Genomic DNA, 16,607 nt, shown 5'->3' on the forward strand with positions numbered 1-16,607 from the left:
AGGGATCCCCCACCCGCGCTCCCATCCCGCCCCGGAATCTTCCCAGGATCATCCCTGGAAGAATTTTCCTGCCGGTGTCAAGCCAAGCTCTCATTAAGCGCCGTGTCCCCGCTGGAATAATTAATTATTCCTATTTATAACGAGCCCCTGCCCTTGACAGAGCCCCGGCTGCTCCCGCGGCCGCTGACACCGAGTTATTTTTACCCCTTTTCCCCGGAGAGGTTTCGCTGCCGATTCCAGGCGTGGGATTTAAAGGGACGCTGCCGATCCCTCCCAGCCCCTTCCCGGAATTCCAGCGGGATGAGCGGGAGAAGCTCCGTGATTCCCGAAGATCCGGGAGCCGGTTTGGGTGTGGCAGGAGATGCTCCGTGTGGAGGATGTGGGATTGTTCATCCCGGGGTAATCCCGCGCTGATCCTGCGGGATCTCTGGAGCCCCTCGAGGAATTCCATCTCTTGCTGTCACCCAGAGATGGGGAAAAGTGGGAAATCCGGACAAAATTCCCAAGGAAAAGGGTCTCGCTGGAAGTTGGGGATGGAGACACCCAAAGGAAAATCCCTTTTGGGGAGGATCCGTGTCCAAATGAGTCCCTGACACTGCGAATCCATTTTTTCCCTGGAATTCTGCTCCTGCCCAGGGTCAGACACAGGGAACTGGTGCCAATCCCAAGGCTCCCTCTTCCCGGGAAAAACAGAACTCCCACACCAGCTCCTTGGGATGTGGCTGCTGCGATCCAGGGGGAAAAGCTGCTCCGAACTCCCCGGGATTCCCACGGCTCGGGAAGAGCAGCAGAATTCCCGTGATCCGCAGCCTGGGGGCCAAAAGTGCTGCCACAGGGCTTTGGGAATCCGAGATTCCAGCTGGAAATGCCCCACACAACTTCGGGAATCCACAATTCCAGCTGGAAAATGCTCCACAGGGCTTTGGGAATCCGAGATTCCAGTCGGGAAATACCCCACGCAACTTTGGGAATCCACAATTCCAGCTGGAAAATGCCCCACACAACTTTGGGAATCCACAATTCCAGCTGGAAAATTCCCCACAGGGTTTTGGGAATCTGACATTCCAAATGGAAAATGTCCCAAAGGGTTTTGGGAATCCGAGATTTCAAATGGGAAATGCCTCACAGGGCTTTGGGAATCCATGATTCCAGCTGGGAAAGGCCTCTCCAGGCAGGGAAGAAGCGAAAACGACCCAGCTTTTATGGGAATGTAAATCCAGGGAATCTCAGCAGGGAGAGTTTCAGCATCCCGTGAGATGCTGGTGGGATCTGCTTGAACAAAACCTGCCTTCATTAACTTTTATTAGCACATTTACCCTTCCAGAACATTCCTGAGGATCCCTGGGGATCCTCCTTGACTTTCCAGAACCACCACATCCCTGTTCCCTACCCTTGGGGACACCTGGATGTCGCCAGGTGGAGCTCCCGGGGTTTCTTTTGACTCAAAAAAAACCCCCGCTGGTGACTCTGGGCTGGATTCCTGCCTCATCCGGGCGGGAATGTCCCCATCCCTCATCCCCGCAGGGATCATTCCCGGCACGAATCATTCCCGAGGCAGGCTGAGCCATCTGGATGGGCCGGGCCCTTCTGCCACGGCACGGGGGTTGTTAACACGCAGCATATGCTCGCCTGGAAATTAATAATAATTTTCGGCTCTCACCAGCTGCCGGTAATTGGCTCCCCCTCGGCGGAGAGAGGCGCGAGCAGCGCGGGGGAAATTCCGCCGCTTCCCGGCCCTGCGGAGACAAATCCCGGGAAAGGGGAGGAGGGTTCGGTGTGACCCGGGATGGGCACAGAGATCTCCTTGGAAAATCCCGGGAAAGGTGCAAATCCATCCTGGAGCACAGCTGGATGGGAAGTGGAGCAGTCCTGGAATGGTTTGGGTGGGAAGAGGTTTTAAATCCCATCTCATTCCAGCCCCTGCCATGGTTAGGGATGGATTCCTTGGTTCCAGGTTATCCCAGCCTGGCCTTGGGCATTTCCATGGATGGAGGAGCCACAGCAAATCTGGGAATTCCAACCCTCGCAGGCAGGAATTCCCTCCCAAAACCCCACCAAACCCCAACAGCGGAATCAGGAGCGAAGGCCTGTGGCAGTGGGGAGCCGTTCCCTGTGTCCTGTTCTCCAGGATATCCCAGTGTCCGGGGCTGTTCCTGCACCCCCAGGGATGGGAAAACAGAATCCTGGAATGGTTTGGGTTGGGAGGGATTGAAATCCCGGCCAGTTCCAACCTCGACACCTCTCACGGGACTGGATGGATCCAACCTGGCCTCGGGCACTGCCAGGGATCCAGGGGCAGCCACAGGAAATCTGGGAATTCCAGCCCAGCCCCTCTCCACCCTCCCCAGGCAGGAATTCCTTCCCAAAATCCCACCTATCCCCACCCTCTATCAGTCTGAAGCCATTCTCTGTGTCCTGTCCCTCCAGGCTCTCCTGTCCAGCACATTCCCAGTGTCACATTCCCAGTGTCACATTCCCGGTGCCCAAGGCTGCTCCTGCAGCACCCACAGAGGGATGGGAAAACAAAACCCTGGAATGGGTTGGGTGGGAAGGAGCTGAAATCCCATCCAATTCCAACCCCAACACTTCCCACCATCCCAGGGTGCTCTGACCGGCCCCTGGACACTTCCAGGGATCCAGGGGCAGCTTCCATGGGAATTCAGGGAATTCAGAATTCCCGACGAGGGTGGAATTGTGAGCTGTGTGAATTCTCGGGCTGCAGGCTCAGCCTGGGCAGGTGGGTGTCGGGAGGATATTTATATTTCCTGACAAAATCCGCCCGCGGAGCAGCTCCGGGAAGCGCACGGAGCATTATTTTGGTCCAAACACTGCGGATCGAGGCGAAGGAACACGTTAAACATCCACTTCCATGGAGACTCGGGAGAGCTGAGGGCTTGGAAAAATGCCGGGATTGGAGGCAGGCTTTGGAACACATCCTGCCCCGAGATGGAGCAGGGTCTGGAATTCGGGATTCCAGCGCATCCTCCCTTCATCACTGGGGTCTGCGTGATCCTGTTAATGAGATTACCATAATTAATGAATTAACGGGTTGTTGGATGCTCGAGCCAAAGAGCTCCAGTGTTTTCCCAGGCTCCAGCCGGGGCTGTGCTCACACAGCCGTAGCCTCCATCAAAAATTCCCTGCTGGAATTCGGCACGGAGGGATTTGAGGCGGGAGTGGGGACCCTTCCCCTGCTCCCATCAACCCCCAGCCCAGCAAGGGGTTAACAGAAATCCCTGCAAAACACGGACCTGCCAGCAAAATCCCATAAAACCCATTCCCAGCCGGGAATTGCCTTGCCAGAAGCTTTTCCATACCCTTGGAATGAGCCCCTCTTGGTCTCCTCCCGTCCCCAGCTCTCCTTTGATCCAGGTTTTCCCTTCTCCTCTCCCATCCCATGGGATCTCATCCCAATCCCGCACAGACTGCCCCCGGACTCGCCCTCCATCCCTGAATCCCTCAGCAGGGAATTTGGTGCTGTGGGATTTGGGATGTGCCCCTTGCAGCAGCAGCTTCCCCAAAAAAAGCCATAAATATTCCCAGATATTTATATGGGCGGGAAAGAAAGGGAAGACAGAGCGTTGGGATTAATCTGGGAATTTGCTACCAGAACAGGGAAGGATCAAGGATGCTTCAGGCTGGGATCAGACTGGGAATTTCGTCTCAGAATGAGCAGGAATTGAGGATGCTCTGGGCTGGAATGAGCCTGGGAATTCACCCCCAGAATGAGCAGGGACTGAGGATATTCCAGGCTGGGATCAGACTGGGAATTTGGTCCCAGAATGAGCAGGGATTGAGGATGCTCTGGGCTGGAATGAGCCTGGGAATTCCCTCCCAGCAGCAGGGGCAGGGCCCAGGGATGTCCCAGGCTGGGATCAGTGTGGGAATTCCCTCCCAGCAGCAGGGGCAGGGCCCAGGGATGTCCCAGGCTGGGATCAGTGTGGGAATTCCCTTCCAGCAGCAGGGGCAGGGCTCAGGGATGTCCCAGACTGGGATCAGTGTGGGAATTCCCTCCCAGCAGCAGGGGCAGGGCCCAGGGATGTCCCCGGCTGGGATCAATCTCTCCCAGCAGCAGGGGCAGGGGTCAGGGCCGCTCCAGGCCGGCCGAGGCGCCCGGGATCGATTCCCAGCCCGTTCCCCTCGGCCCGTCCGTGGGCAGCAGAGGCCGCGGGATCAATGCGGGGTGAAGGAATTACGGCTGCGGACAGGAGGATTTTACGGCTTCCTTCCCAACCAGGTCCGGCTTTATGGACTCCCGGCAATTGCCAATTAATTCTGCTGCAGCCCAGGGCAGGGAAGGGCCCAGCTCCTCCAGGCCAGCCACGAATCTGGGTTTTTTTCCGGTTCTGGAATGATGGAATTCCCAGGAATGACCAGTTTGGGAATCCTCAAGCTGCCAAAAGGGCGAGGACAAGCAGGATGGATGGATTCCGGAGTTTTCCCCTCCACTCTGCCACCTCCACCTTCTCCTCGCTCCCATTCATCCCAAATCCCAGAGCTCCAGGAGCGAGACAGGCGGAGAGAATCCAGACCTTCCCAATTATCAATTTCTCCCGAATGAAGGGCCCTGCTCCTGGCGGCTCCGGGAACGGGATTTCCATCAATCCCGGCCTGATGAGCTCCTTGTCACTTAGCACCTCTAATGCTCGTCCCTAATGCCATTAGGGGCTCCTTGGCACGGCCCTAATGCAGTTTCCAGCTCCTGCTGGCGCCTGGGATTCGGCCGGAGCGGGAGAGTGAGCGCTTCCCTAATCCGAGGAGACACTAATGGGAAAACCAGCGGCCTCCACGAGGCGCAGGAAAAACGGGAGCGGCATCTCCAGGCCATGGGAATTGTCCCCATCCCGGTGTGCAGCAGGTTGTTCCTTGGTTTTTTCCCATCGTGGAGGTTCCTGCGCCCCCTTTCCTGACCGCTCAAGCCTTGCCAGAGCTGTTTGGGATCATCCCGGTTTTCTCCACGGGGCTGTGCCAATCTCCCCATCCTGATTTCCCTTTCCTCTCCATCCCAGAGATTCCCAAACCCTTCTGCACCTCCAGGCCTTGCCAGCTCAGTTTTCCCTTGGGATCATCCCAATTTTCTCCACAGCGCTGCAATTCTGCTCTGTTCTCAATCCAAATTTCCCATCCCAAGCTTCTCTCTCTGTGCCCTGACCATCCAAGCCTTGCCAGAGCTGTTTCCCTTGGGATGCTCCCGGTTTTCTCCACAGGCCTGTGCCAACTTCCCCATCCTGATTTCCCCTTCCTCTCCATCCCAGAGATCCCCAAATTCCTCTCTCTGCCTCTCCCCACCACCTTTTCCTCGGGATCATCCCAGTTTTTTTTCCACAGGGCTGCATCCCTGTTCTGATCCCAATTCTTATTTCCTCTTCCTCCCCATCCTGGAGACTCCCACCCTCTCATTCCTCTCCCTGCCCCTCCCGCCCGGCTTTCCCTTGGGATCATCCCAGTTTTCTGCACTCCTGGTCCGTTCCTCATCCTCTCCATACCTTATCCCACTTTCCTGTCTCTGTTCCAGCCCAAGCCCAGCTTTCCCTTGGGATCATCCCAGTTTTCTGCCCCAGGGCTGCATCCCCCATTTGTTCCCAGTCCCCATTTTCCCAGCCCAGAGATCCCCACGCCCCTTTTCCCTTGTTCTGCCCCTTCCCAGTTTTCCCTGGGGATGCAGCTCCCTCTTTTCTCCATCCCGGGATCTGCCTCTCCTGCGGCTCAGGAGCCCAGAACAAACCCCTGGTTTGCTGATCCCTGCTCCGAAATGATTCACGGAATTCCAGCAGGACAATAACTCCCAAATCAGATTAAATCTCTCCATTTGTCTGGAGCTTTGGCCTTGCGTCTCTTCCCTCCCCTTTCTCCATTGATTTTTTATTTTTTTTTTCCCCATTTCCAAGGGTTTTTCCAGCTCGGAATTCTCCAGGCCAGGTGGCCTTTTCCACTCTAAACCCCATCCATGGGGTGGGGCAGGCAGGGGATGAAATTCCAGCACCAAAATTCCCGGCGTTTCCCCGAATCCCTGCTGATAAAACTGGATCTGCGCCATTCCAAACCACCCCCGGCTGCCTGCTGCAAATCCCACGGGATTGGGAAGTTTGGGAATTGTTTCCATGGTTTTTATAGAGCCATTCCCAGCCATCCCTCATTCCCTGGATTCCCACAGGATTGGGAAGTTTGGGAATTGATTCCTTGTTTTTACTGTGCCGTTCCCATCGAATTCCCAAAGGAATTCCATTCCAAAGGATTGGGAAGCAAAGTCTGGGAAGTTTTTCCTTGTTTTTACAGCGTCATTCCCAGCCACCCCTCATTCCCTGGACTCCCGTAGGATTGGGAATTTTGGGAAGTGTTTCCATGTTTTTACCATTCCCAACCACCCCTCATTCCCTGGATTCCCAAAGGATTGGGAATTTTGGGAGGAGTTTCCATTCCTTCGGCTCAGGAAGGAAAAGGGGCAGGAGCAGGGATGCAGGGGGGAGCTGTGTTAACAGCGATTAATAATCAACAACCCGCTAATGAGCGTGAATTAATTAATAATCACATGTGCTCAAGCCATGGATTCCCGATGAAGGGGAGGAGCAGGAGACACCAGTTCCAGCTCGGGAATTCCGCTGGATTTCCCCGGCTCCGGAGATGGGAACGGACGGGGATCATCCAGTTTTTCCTTAGAACGGGGCTGGGAAAGGACGGGACGCACATCCCAACCCCCTCCCAGCTCTGCCCCATCCACGATTTCCCTTAATCCCACGTGGAAAATGCCGCTGGAAACTTTTCTGCCTTTATTTCGCATCACCTTTAGGTGTTTTTTCCCCACCTGGAGCAGGATCCCAGCTGCGCATCCCATTCCCCTCACCGCCGCCCGGGAGGCCGCGATGGATGCGGAGCTTTAATCAGCGTTCTCTTAGAAAAAACCTCTTAATTAGGCTCATTAAATCCCGCCCGCTGGATTCGCAGTATCCCGGAAACGAACTGGAGCACCTGAGCGCCGCCTGGGATTGGGGAAAGGTTATAAATAATTCATGGAATGTCGGTGCTTTCCATGAAAAACCCGGTGGGATGCGGAGGAACCGGGAGCCCGAGGCCGCTCCGGGCTGGGGATGGGCCTCAGGGGTCCTGGGCACCGACGGATCCCGGGAAATTCCAACGGGGAATCGGGATGAGGAGCTGGATGTCCTCGGGGAAAGGCTGGAGGTGGTTGGGAAGAGGAGAAGGAGGAGGAAAAGGAAAATGACCCAGAGGCTGTGTACTGGTTTGTACTGGGAGGACTGGAGCCAGCCGTGAAAATTCCCATGAAAATAAAGTCCAGTTTTCCATCTGGAATTCCGAGAGGCTGCGAAGGGGAGTTACAAAGAGAATTAAAGACAAAAGTGCGGCCGGAACAGCCGGAACTTGTGAGTTCGCTGAGCAAGGACGGGGAGGGACCTTCGGGCGGGGAAGGAGCCGGCCCGGGCGGGGCACTGGGAGCACTGGGAGCTGTGCGTGGGCACGGGAGGGCTCAGGGGTGGCAGCTGAAACCCTGGAATGGGCATTTTCCATCCCATGGGGTGGGATGTCCATCTTGGGGGATTCGGGATGTCCATCCTGGGGGATTCGGGATGTCTATCCTGGGGGATTCGGGATGTCCATCCTGGGAGATTTGGGATGTCTATCCTGGGGGATTCGGGATGTCCATCCTGGGAGATTTGGGATGTCCATCCTGGGGGATTCGGGATGTCCATCCTGGGGGATTCGGGATGTCCATCCTGGGGGATTTGGGATGTCCAGCTTGGGGGATTCGGGATGTCCATCCTGGGGGATTCGGGATGTCCATCCTGGGGGATTTGGGATGTCCAGCTTGGGGGATTCGGGATGTCCATCCTGTGGGATTCAGGATGTCCATCCTGGGGGATTTGGGATGTCCATCCTGGGAGATTTGGGATGTCCATCCTGGGAGATTTGGGATGTCCATCCCGGGGGATTCGGGATGTCCATCCTGGGGGATTTGAGATGTTCATCCTGTGGAATTTGGGATGTCCATCCTGGGGGATTTGGGATGTCCATCCTGGGGGATTCGGGATGTCCATCCCTGAGAATGAGCACTGTCCACCCCGTGATGCAGGATCTCCATCCTGACAGGTTTGGCATGTCCATCCTGGCAGATTTGGGGTGTCCGATTTGGGAAGCGCATCCAGCCGAGCTCCCCAGCCCCATTCCTGCCCCTCTGGCAGCGCATCCCGGCGGGATGAGTGTGGCAGAGCCGCGGCTGGAGCGGGTGAGGAGCGGGATTTGGGCTCCGGGGGCTGCGGCTGCCCGGGCACCGGCGCTCCGATGGGCTCGCACTGCCCTCCAGTGGGCGCGTCCCGCTCCCAGCGCTTCCAGGCGTCCCCTGCCACCTCCCGGTGTCCCCTGCAAACTCCCAGTTGTCCCCTGCCACCTCCCGGTGTCCCCTGCAACCTCCCAGGAGTCCCCTGTCACCTCCTGGTGTCCCCTGCCAGCACTCAGGTGTCCCCTGCCACCTCCCAGGAGCCCCATGCTACCTTCCAGGTGTCACCTGCCATCCCTCAGGAGCCCCATGTCACCTCCCAGGTGTCCCCTGCCACCCCTCAGGTGCCCCTGTCACCCCCAGCTGTGCCAAACCCAGATGTGTCCCTGCTCTCAGCTGTGCCCAGCTCTGGGGTGGGGTGAAATCCACTCGGGGGATTTGGGGCGTCCCCTGCTCCTCTGTCCCCGCTCACTGCAGGTTCCTGTTCCTGGCCACCCTGAGGGCCACGTTGTCGTAGTCGCAGCGGCCGAGCCACTCCTTGCCCTGCAGCAGGAAGGGCGCCTTGGGGACGGCGTAGTCGTCGCGCTGGGCGTTGTAGGGACACCCGGGCCCGGGGGGCTCCTCGGGGGCCGCCTGCAGCCTCCAGGCCTCGCCTTTCACCTCCTGGGGCTCGTCGTACAGCGACAGCCCCGACAGAGCCTCGGGCTCGTCGTAGATGTGCTCGGGTTTGGGCGCCGTGGGGCGGCCGGGACGCTGCTGCCCCCCGCCAGCATCCCTGGGGACACTCAGGGGCTCGGGGACCGCCTCTTGGGGACAGCCCAGGCCGCCCAGCTGGCGGGCCAGGAAGGACTTGGCGATGGCGTCGAAGGGGACGGCGTACTCCGACTCCAGCTTGGCGCCCTCCGGCCTGGCGGGAGCCATCCCGCGGCGCAGGGAATCGCAGGGCTCGGCGTAGGGAAAATCCACGCACCGAGCGGACCCCGAGGGCTCCCCAGCCCCGGGGGGCAGCACCGCCTTGGCCTTGAGCCCCTTGCCCTCCCCGGAGAGACACCTGGGCTCCTCGTGGGGCTGTGGCCAGGCGGGCGGCCGGGCAGGCTCCGGCTCCACGGCGCCGCGGCCGCGCTGCACCTCGATGGCCGCCTCGATGGCCTGGAAGATCTCGTTGCCTTGCCGCGTGTCGAACTCGAAGTTTCCCTCTCCGGAGGCACAACGCCGGCCGGCCTCGAAGGAAAAGGTCACCTGTGGAGGGCAGCGGTCAGCGGCCAGGTCACGCCGTGCCCTCCCCACGAGGCACCGAGGGGAAAGACAGATTTGTGTTGACAAACGAGCAGTAGCGTAAAACCAGCACTGAGAGGTAAAAGGAACAATGGGAAGGATTCCACCGATTGAGGGATGGAAAAGGAGATATTTGTCTTTACAAACCTAAGTTGGCGGATCAATGAAACCGGATATTGAAAGATAAAAGGAATGATGGGAAAGATTCCGATTGATGGACGGAAAAAGAAGATATTTGCTTTTACAAATGAACTATAAGTTGGCTGATAAGTGAAATTGGATATTGAAAGGTAAAAGGAACAATGGGGAAAACCCATAAATTCCATGAGAATTAAAAATTAAAAGGGGGGTTATGCATTAAAGGGGAATTTTAGGTATTGGGCACTCCGGGCAGTCTGTGACTCTCCAGTGCCTCAGCCAGTGGGGAAAGAGAGAGGGAAACGGGCCCGGGAAATTGGGATAAATAGGGGCTCCAAAAACTGGAGAGACCCCGGGGGAAACACCCCACGGCCTCTCCCTTTACTGGGATAAAGCCAAAGGACCCGTGTCTCCTCTCTGGACACAACCCCGGTGTCCGGGCTGCTCCCGGCACTGACCTTGTCGCGGCCGAAGCGGCGCAGGAATCGGTAGGGCCAGAGCAGCAGCAGCTCCCGGCTCTGCGGCTGCCGCAGCTCCAGCGCCGCCGGCGCCGCCCGCAGCACACAGCGGCCCCGCAGCCCGCAGCGCTGCGCCGACGGCGTCACCCGCACCGTCACCTCGAACTCCTGCTCCGGGGCCCCTGCACAGGGACACGGCGTTGGACACATGGCCCACGGCGCAGAGGGGCTGGGAGTGACCCCCCAGACCGGGAACAGCCTGCTCCAGGCTGGCTGGGATGGACAGGGCGGGCTTTGGACACGTGTCCCAGCCTGGAGAGCGACTGGGAGTGACACCCCAGGCCAGAGCCCTGGACAGAGTGGACATTGGACAGGTGTCCCACCCTGGAGAACGGCTGGGAGTGACCCCCCAGACCAGGACAGCCTGCTCCAGGCCGGCTGGGATGGACAGAGGGGACATTGGAGACATGTCCCAGCCTGGAGAGGGGCGATGAGTGACCCCCAGACCAGGACAGCCTGCTCCAGGCCAGCTGGGATGGACAGAGGGGACATTGGACACATCCCGCCCCACAAAGGGTCTTTAGGTGGCTCCCCAAGCCAGAGCCCTGGACATGGTGGGCACTGGACACGTGTCCCGCCCTGGAGAAGGACAGTGAGTGACCCCCAGCCCAGCCCGCTCCAGGCCGGCTGGGATGGACACTGGACACGAGTCCCAGCCCAGCGAAGGGCGGTGTCTGGCCCCCGCCAGCAGTGTCCGGCCGATAAGGGCAGCGCCGAGAGCCCAGCCCGGCCCCAAACCGCGGCAGGAAGAGGCTTTTTGGGGAGGAGAATTGGGGAGGCGATTTCCCCGCCCAGCCGCGCTCCTACCTCCGCCCCGTGAGCTGTACAGGGAGTTCTCCTCCATGGAGAGCTCACCCTCCGCGCCCCGAGGGCTCTCCTTGGCCGCTCCCGGCTCCTCCCGGCTCCTCTGCCCGGCGGGAAGAGCGGCGGCTGGGGGCTCCCGCTGATCCCAGGGGATCCCACACATCCCGATGGATCCCACCCACCCCAGTGGGTCCCATCCATCCCAGCAGATTTCCCATGCCTCCCAGGGGATCCCATCCATCCCAGCAGATCTCACCCATCCCAATGGATCCCACTGATCCCAGTGCATCCTATCCACCCTAGCTAATCCCACCCATCCCCAAACAGATCCCATCCACCCCAGCTAATCCCACCTATCACACCTGATCCCACCCATCCCAGCGGATCCCATCCATCTCAGTGAATCCCACCCATCCCAGCAGATCCCAACACAGATCCCACCCACCCCAGCGGATATCCCACCCTCCCCGCAGATCCCCCCATCCCAGCAGATCCCATCCATCTTAGTAGATCCCACCCATGCCAAAGGATCCCGTCCATCCCAATGAATCCCACTCATCCCACTTACCCCACTGATCCCGTCCATCCCAATGGATCCCATCCATCCCAATGAATCCCACCTACCTCACTGATCCCGTCCATCCCAATCAGTCCCATCAATCCCAATGGATCCCATCCATCCCAATCAATCCCATCAATCCCAATCAATCCCATCAATCCCAATCAATCCCATCCATCCCAATGAATCCCATCCACCCCACTGATCCCGTCCATCCCAATGAATCCCATCCACCCCCTTGATCCCGTCCATCCCACTCAATCCCACCCCGTGGCCGTTCCCGAGCCGTTCCCCGTGCCGTACCGGGAACGCCAGCTCGCACAGCCGCTGGATCCATTCGGCGGCCTCGGCACTCTCGGCGGCCAGCAGGAAGCGGCGGTCGGTGGTCTCCAGCAGGAAGGGGACGGTGTCCCTGGGACAGGCCGTGCCGTCGCCGGCCGCCTCGGCCACGTGGACGCAGTCGCTGAGCCGGACCAGGCGCCGGCCGCCCTCGGCCCTGCGCGGCCGCTCCGAGCCCTCCAGCAGCTCCAGGCGCGCCGTGGAGCACGGGCTCTCGCGGTACAGCACGGCCCAGAACCGCTTCCATTTCTGCCGGGGGACAGGCCCGGGGCTGCCTTCAGGGGGTGTCACCCACCCGCGAGGGGTTTGTTTTTCCAGGGGTTTTTACCTTCCCAGGGTTTTGTTTTTCCAGGGGTTTTTACCTTTCCAGGGGTTTTGTTTGTCCAGGGGTTTTTACCTTTCCAGGGGTTTTTATCTTCCCAGGAGTTTTAACATTCCCAGGAGGGGTTTATCTTCCCAGGAGGGTTTCACCTTTCCGGGAGGGTTTTGTTTTTCAAGGGGTTTTTACCTCTTCAGGATGGTTTTATCTTTCAAGGATTTTTTACCTTTCCAGGAATTTTTTTCCTTGCCAGGATTTTTTTACTTTCCCAGGAAGGTTTTGTTTTTCCAGGGGTTTTTACCTTTCCATGACGGTTTTACCTTCCCAGGGCTTTTGTTTTTCCAGGGTTTTTACCTTTCCAGGAATTTTTTACCTTCCCAGGAGGTTTTTGTCTTTCCAGGATTTTTTTTTACCTTTCCAGGGGTTTTTACCTTCCCAGGAGGGTTTTACCTTCCCAGGAAGGTTTTGTTTTTCCAGGGTTTTTACCTTTCCAGGATTTTTTACCTTTCCAGGAATTTTTTGCCTTCCCAGAAGGTTTTTATATTTCTGGGATTTTTTACCTTTCCAGGAGGGTTTTACCTCTCGAAAGGTTTTTTTTTACCTTTCTGGATGATTTTTTTTCCTTTCCAGGACCATTTTACCTTCTCAGAAGTGTTTTACCTTTCCAGGTATTTTTACCATTCCAGAAGATTTTTTTTACTTTCCCAGGAGTTTTTATGTTCTCTGGGCTTTTACGTTTCCAGCAGTTTTTTACCTCCCCTAGAGGTAAAAAAAGATCCTGGGAAGGTAAAAAATTCCTGTAAAGATAAAAAAACTCCTGGAAAGGTAAAAAACCCCAGGAATTTTGACCTTCTCAGGAGGTTTTATCCCCTCGGGATCATGCAGGAACCCGAAGCAGGACAATTCTACAAACCCCTGCTGGGTTTTTGCACCGGCTGAAGGGTGGGGCCGACATAAATTTGGGGATTTAAAACCCCCTGGATAAACATCCCTGACCCCAGCAGCACCCCAACCTCAATCCCCACAAGGCTAGAACAACTTCCAGCTCTTCCTTCCTTCTGTTTTCCCCCCAAAAAAACCAAATTTCCAGCTGCTCCAGCTGTGCCCCAAAGGCAGTTCCGGCTCGGGGAGGCACAGTGGGGGCAGGGAGGTCACCCCAAAACCCCCACATCCTGTCCCAAAGATGGGGTTTGGGGAGCCCTGTCCCCCAGGGGGGGATCCCCGAGGGTCCCCTGGGAGGGGCTCAGCGGGGAGGAAGAGGAGGAAGAGGAGGAAGAGGAGGAAGAGAGGCCCCTGAGCTGCTTCCCCCCGGCAGCCATTGCCCAAGCCACCATCATCGGCGGCGGAAACTGCTCAGGGGACACGGCTGTCACCTCCCTGCTGGAACTGTCCCCAATGGGGCTGTGGGGACACGGCTGTCACCTCCCTGCTGGAGCTGTCCCCAAATGTGGCTCTGGGGACACGGCTGTCACCTCCCTGCTGGAGCTGTCCCCAATGGGGCTCTGGGGACACGGCTGTCACCTCCCTGCTGGAGCTGTCCCCAAATGTGGCTCTGGGGGTCCCGTCACCCAGCGCAGCTCTGGGGGGTCACATCTGTCACCCAACGTGACTCTGGAGGTGGCATCTGCCACCCCCCGCTTCTGGGGGTCACATCTGTCACCAGCAGGTCACATCTGTCACCCTGTAACGCTGCAGAGGCCGTGTCCCCAGCGCCTCCTGTCCCCCCAGGGTGGGTGAAGGACAGCTGAGCATGGAACGGGTGGGGTCACCCATTCCTTTGGGATCACCCATTCCTGTGGGGTCACCCCGTTACTGTGGGATCACCCATTCCCATGGGATCACCCATTCTTTGGGATCACCCATTCCTTTAGGATCACCCATTCTATTGGGATCACCCATTCCTTTGGGGTCACCCATTCCTTTGGGATCACCCATTCTATTGGGGTCACCCATTCCTTTGGGATCACCCATTCTATTGGGATCACCCATTCCTTTGGGATCACCCCATTCCTTTGGGATCACCCATTCTATTGGGATCACCCATTCCTGTGGGATCACCCCATTCCTGTGGGATCACCAATTCCCATAGGATCACCCATTCCCATGGGATCACCCCCTCCAGGACCCCCCGCTGACCTTCCCAAAGGTTTGCTGGAGCTGCAGGTAAAGCCCGCCCTGCTTCACCACCGCCTCCTCCATCCCGGCGTGTCCCGCGTGTCCCGAGTGTCCCCGGAGTGTCCCGGAGTGTCCCCGGAGTGTCCTGGAGTGTCCCGGAGTGTCCCCGGGGTGTCCCCGGAGTGTCCCCGGAGTGTCCCGGAGTGTCCCCGGGGTGTCCCCGGGGTGCCGCGGGCCGTGTCCCCCGCGCTGTCACCAGGGCTGGCTCAGCCCGCGCCGCGCTCAGCTCCGGCTCTGCCGCTTCCTCTCGCGGTGGCTTCCTGTGGGTCCCCACGCGGGGACACGGGCGGGGCGCTGCGGGACACGTGGGTGTGACACTGGGTGTGACACTGCCGGACGCGTGGGTGTGGCACTGCGGGGCACTTGGGTGTGGCACTGTCGGACACTTGGGTGTGGCACTGTCGGACACATGGGTGTGGCACTGGGTGTGGCACTGCGGGACACTGGGTGTGGCACCACTGGACACATGGGTGTGGCGCTGGGTGTGGCATCACTGGACACGCCCGTGTGTCACCCTGTGGTGCTGATGGGCACCGGTACTGGCCCTGGGCCGGGCACTGGACACTGGTGGTGGGCACTGGACACTGGGCAGGGCACTGGGCACCACCCCCGGGCCCTCGGGCAGGACACTGGGCCCTGAGTGGGGACTGGGGACACTGGGAACTCTGGGGACACAGATCATAGTGGTGTCAGTGGTCGCAGTGGTGACACTGGTGGCACTGAGGGCACTGGTTATACTGGGAGCACAGGGGGCACAGCTCATACTGGTGACCGTGGTCACACTGGTGACAGTGGTGACAGTGGGGACACTGGTGTCCATGATCACACTGGGGGCACTGGGGGCACTGGTTATACTGGGGGCACTGGGGATACTGGTGGCACTGGTTATACTGGGGGCACTGGGGATACTGGTGGCGCTAGGAACCCTGGGGGGCACTGGTCGTTCTCGGTGTCAGTGGTCACCGTGGTGACACTGGAGACACTGGGGCCACTGCTTATACTGGGGGCACTGGTCATACTGGTGTCCGTGGTCGCACTGGTGACACTGGAGGCACTGGGCGTGCTGGTGCCATTGCTCACAGCGCTGTCCCCGCGCTGTCCCCGCGCTGTCCCCCGCTGTCCCCGCGGTGCGCGGCCCCTTTAAGGCCGTGTCAACAAACCCGGCTCGCGCCCTCCCTCCTCCCCCCGCGCGGCGCAGCCGCTGTTACGTCAGACGCGCCGCGCCGCGCGCGCACAGGGGGCGTGGCCAGGCCTCTGTGGGCGTGTCCCGGCGCCGCGCGCAGGCCCCGAGCTGACGCGGGGGCGTGGTCTGAGCGCGATGGGCGTGGCCTAACGCGGTGCGCGCGTGAGGAGAGGCGTAATTTATTCACGGTGGGCGTGGTTTAACCCGCGGGGGCGTGTCCCGCGTGCGCGCGCAGGCTCCGGATAGGCGGGGCGGGCGGGCGGGGGCGTGTCCCGCGCGAGGGCGCAGGCGCGGGAGGGGCGGGGTCCCGGCGCGGCGCATGCGCGGTGCGGGCGGCGGCGCGGGGGGACGCGGTGGCGCCGGGCCCGGCGCAGGCGGGGGCGGAGGCGCGAGCGGAGCATGAATGGGGCAAGATGGCGGATCATGTGCAGGTGAGCTCCGGCCGCAGCGCGGGGCTCTCCCGGGCCCGCCCGCCGTCCTCCCGGCGGCCCCGCGCCGCCCCCCCGCCCCGCGCGGCCGAGCCCCGCACGGCCAGGCCCGGCCAGGCCCGCCGCGGCCCAGGCGCGCAGGCCGCGCTGGCCGGGGGAGGTGGCGCCGCCGCCGCCGTGTCCCCGCGTCCCTTCGGGCTTCCCCGTGGCCTCTCCGCGCGTCCCCTCCCGGCGCCGTTGTGTGTCCGGCCCGTGTCGCCGTGCCGTGTCCCCGCCGTGTCCCCGCTCGGCGCGGAGCTCCGGGGGCTCCCCGCGGGGGACCCGCGGCCGAGAAGCTCGCTCCGATCCCGGGGCGCCCCCGGGCAGCGGCAGGCGGCTCCCCGCTGTCACCCCGCTCCTGTCACCCGGGGCTTTGCGGCTCCGCTCGGGGCCGCCCTCTGAGGGGACCTTTGGGGTTCCTCCTCGGCTCCGGCTCCGTTCGGCGGCCGCCTTTGGGCTCCTTGTGCAGCCGGGTCGGGGTCACCTCCCGGCCGTGTTCTGTTCCTTTTCCGCCTGCTGTGAGTTCCTTTCCCAGCCCTGTCGGGTCATTTCCCTGCCCTGTGGGCGCTCGGAGTTGAGGGAAGGTTTTTCCCGGGTGTT

The 16,607-nt window shown here is 59.9% G+C and overlaps 3 protein-coding genes across 4 annotated transcripts in view; 2 read left to right on the forward strand and 1 right to left on the reverse strand.

The window, feature by feature from the left end:
- The window catches only part of DUSP26 (dual specificity phosphatase 26), a 252,439-nt gene that overhangs the window by 210,447 nt on the left and 25,385 nt on the right, over positions 1-16,607 (forward strand). The window lies entirely within an intron of this gene.
- DOK2 (docking protein 2) lies at positions 8,431-14,799 on the reverse strand. 2 transcript variants are annotated; one of them, XM_066337178.1, is made up of 5 exons: positions 14,319-14,799; positions 11,828-12,112; positions 10,969-11,104; positions 10,102-10,283; positions 8,431-9,469 (listed from the first exon to the last, which is right to left on the reverse strand). In XM_066337178.1, exons 1-5 carry the CDS (start codon positions 14,379-14,381, stop codon positions 8,699-8,701), a joined length of 1,437 nt encoding a protein of 478 aa, XP_066193275.1. In that variant the 5' UTR covers positions 14,382-14,799; the 3' UTR covers positions 8,431-8,698. The 2 variants fall into 2 exon arrangements, with proteins under 2 accessions (XP_066193275.1, XP_066193276.1); XM_066337179.1 differs by having other exon boundaries at positions 10,969-11,068; positions 14,319-14,798.
- Positions 15,855-16,607, forward strand: part of XPO7 (exportin 7) — a 42,355-nt gene continuing 41,602 nt past the window's right edge. The window contains 1 exon segment of the mRNA XM_066337099.1: positions 15,855-15,971. Within this exon segment, the coding sequence (XP_066193196.1) occupies positions 15,954-15,971 (18 nt within the window). The 5' untranslated portion in view covers positions 15,855-15,953.

This window comes from Sylvia atricapilla, chromosome 28 (assembly GCF_009819655.1).
Source record: "Sylvia atricapilla isolate bSylAtr1 chromosome 28, bSylAtr1.pri, whole genome shotgun sequence".
Lineage (NCBI taxonomy): Eukaryota > Metazoa > Chordata > Aves > Passeriformes > Sylviidae > Sylvia > Sylvia atricapilla.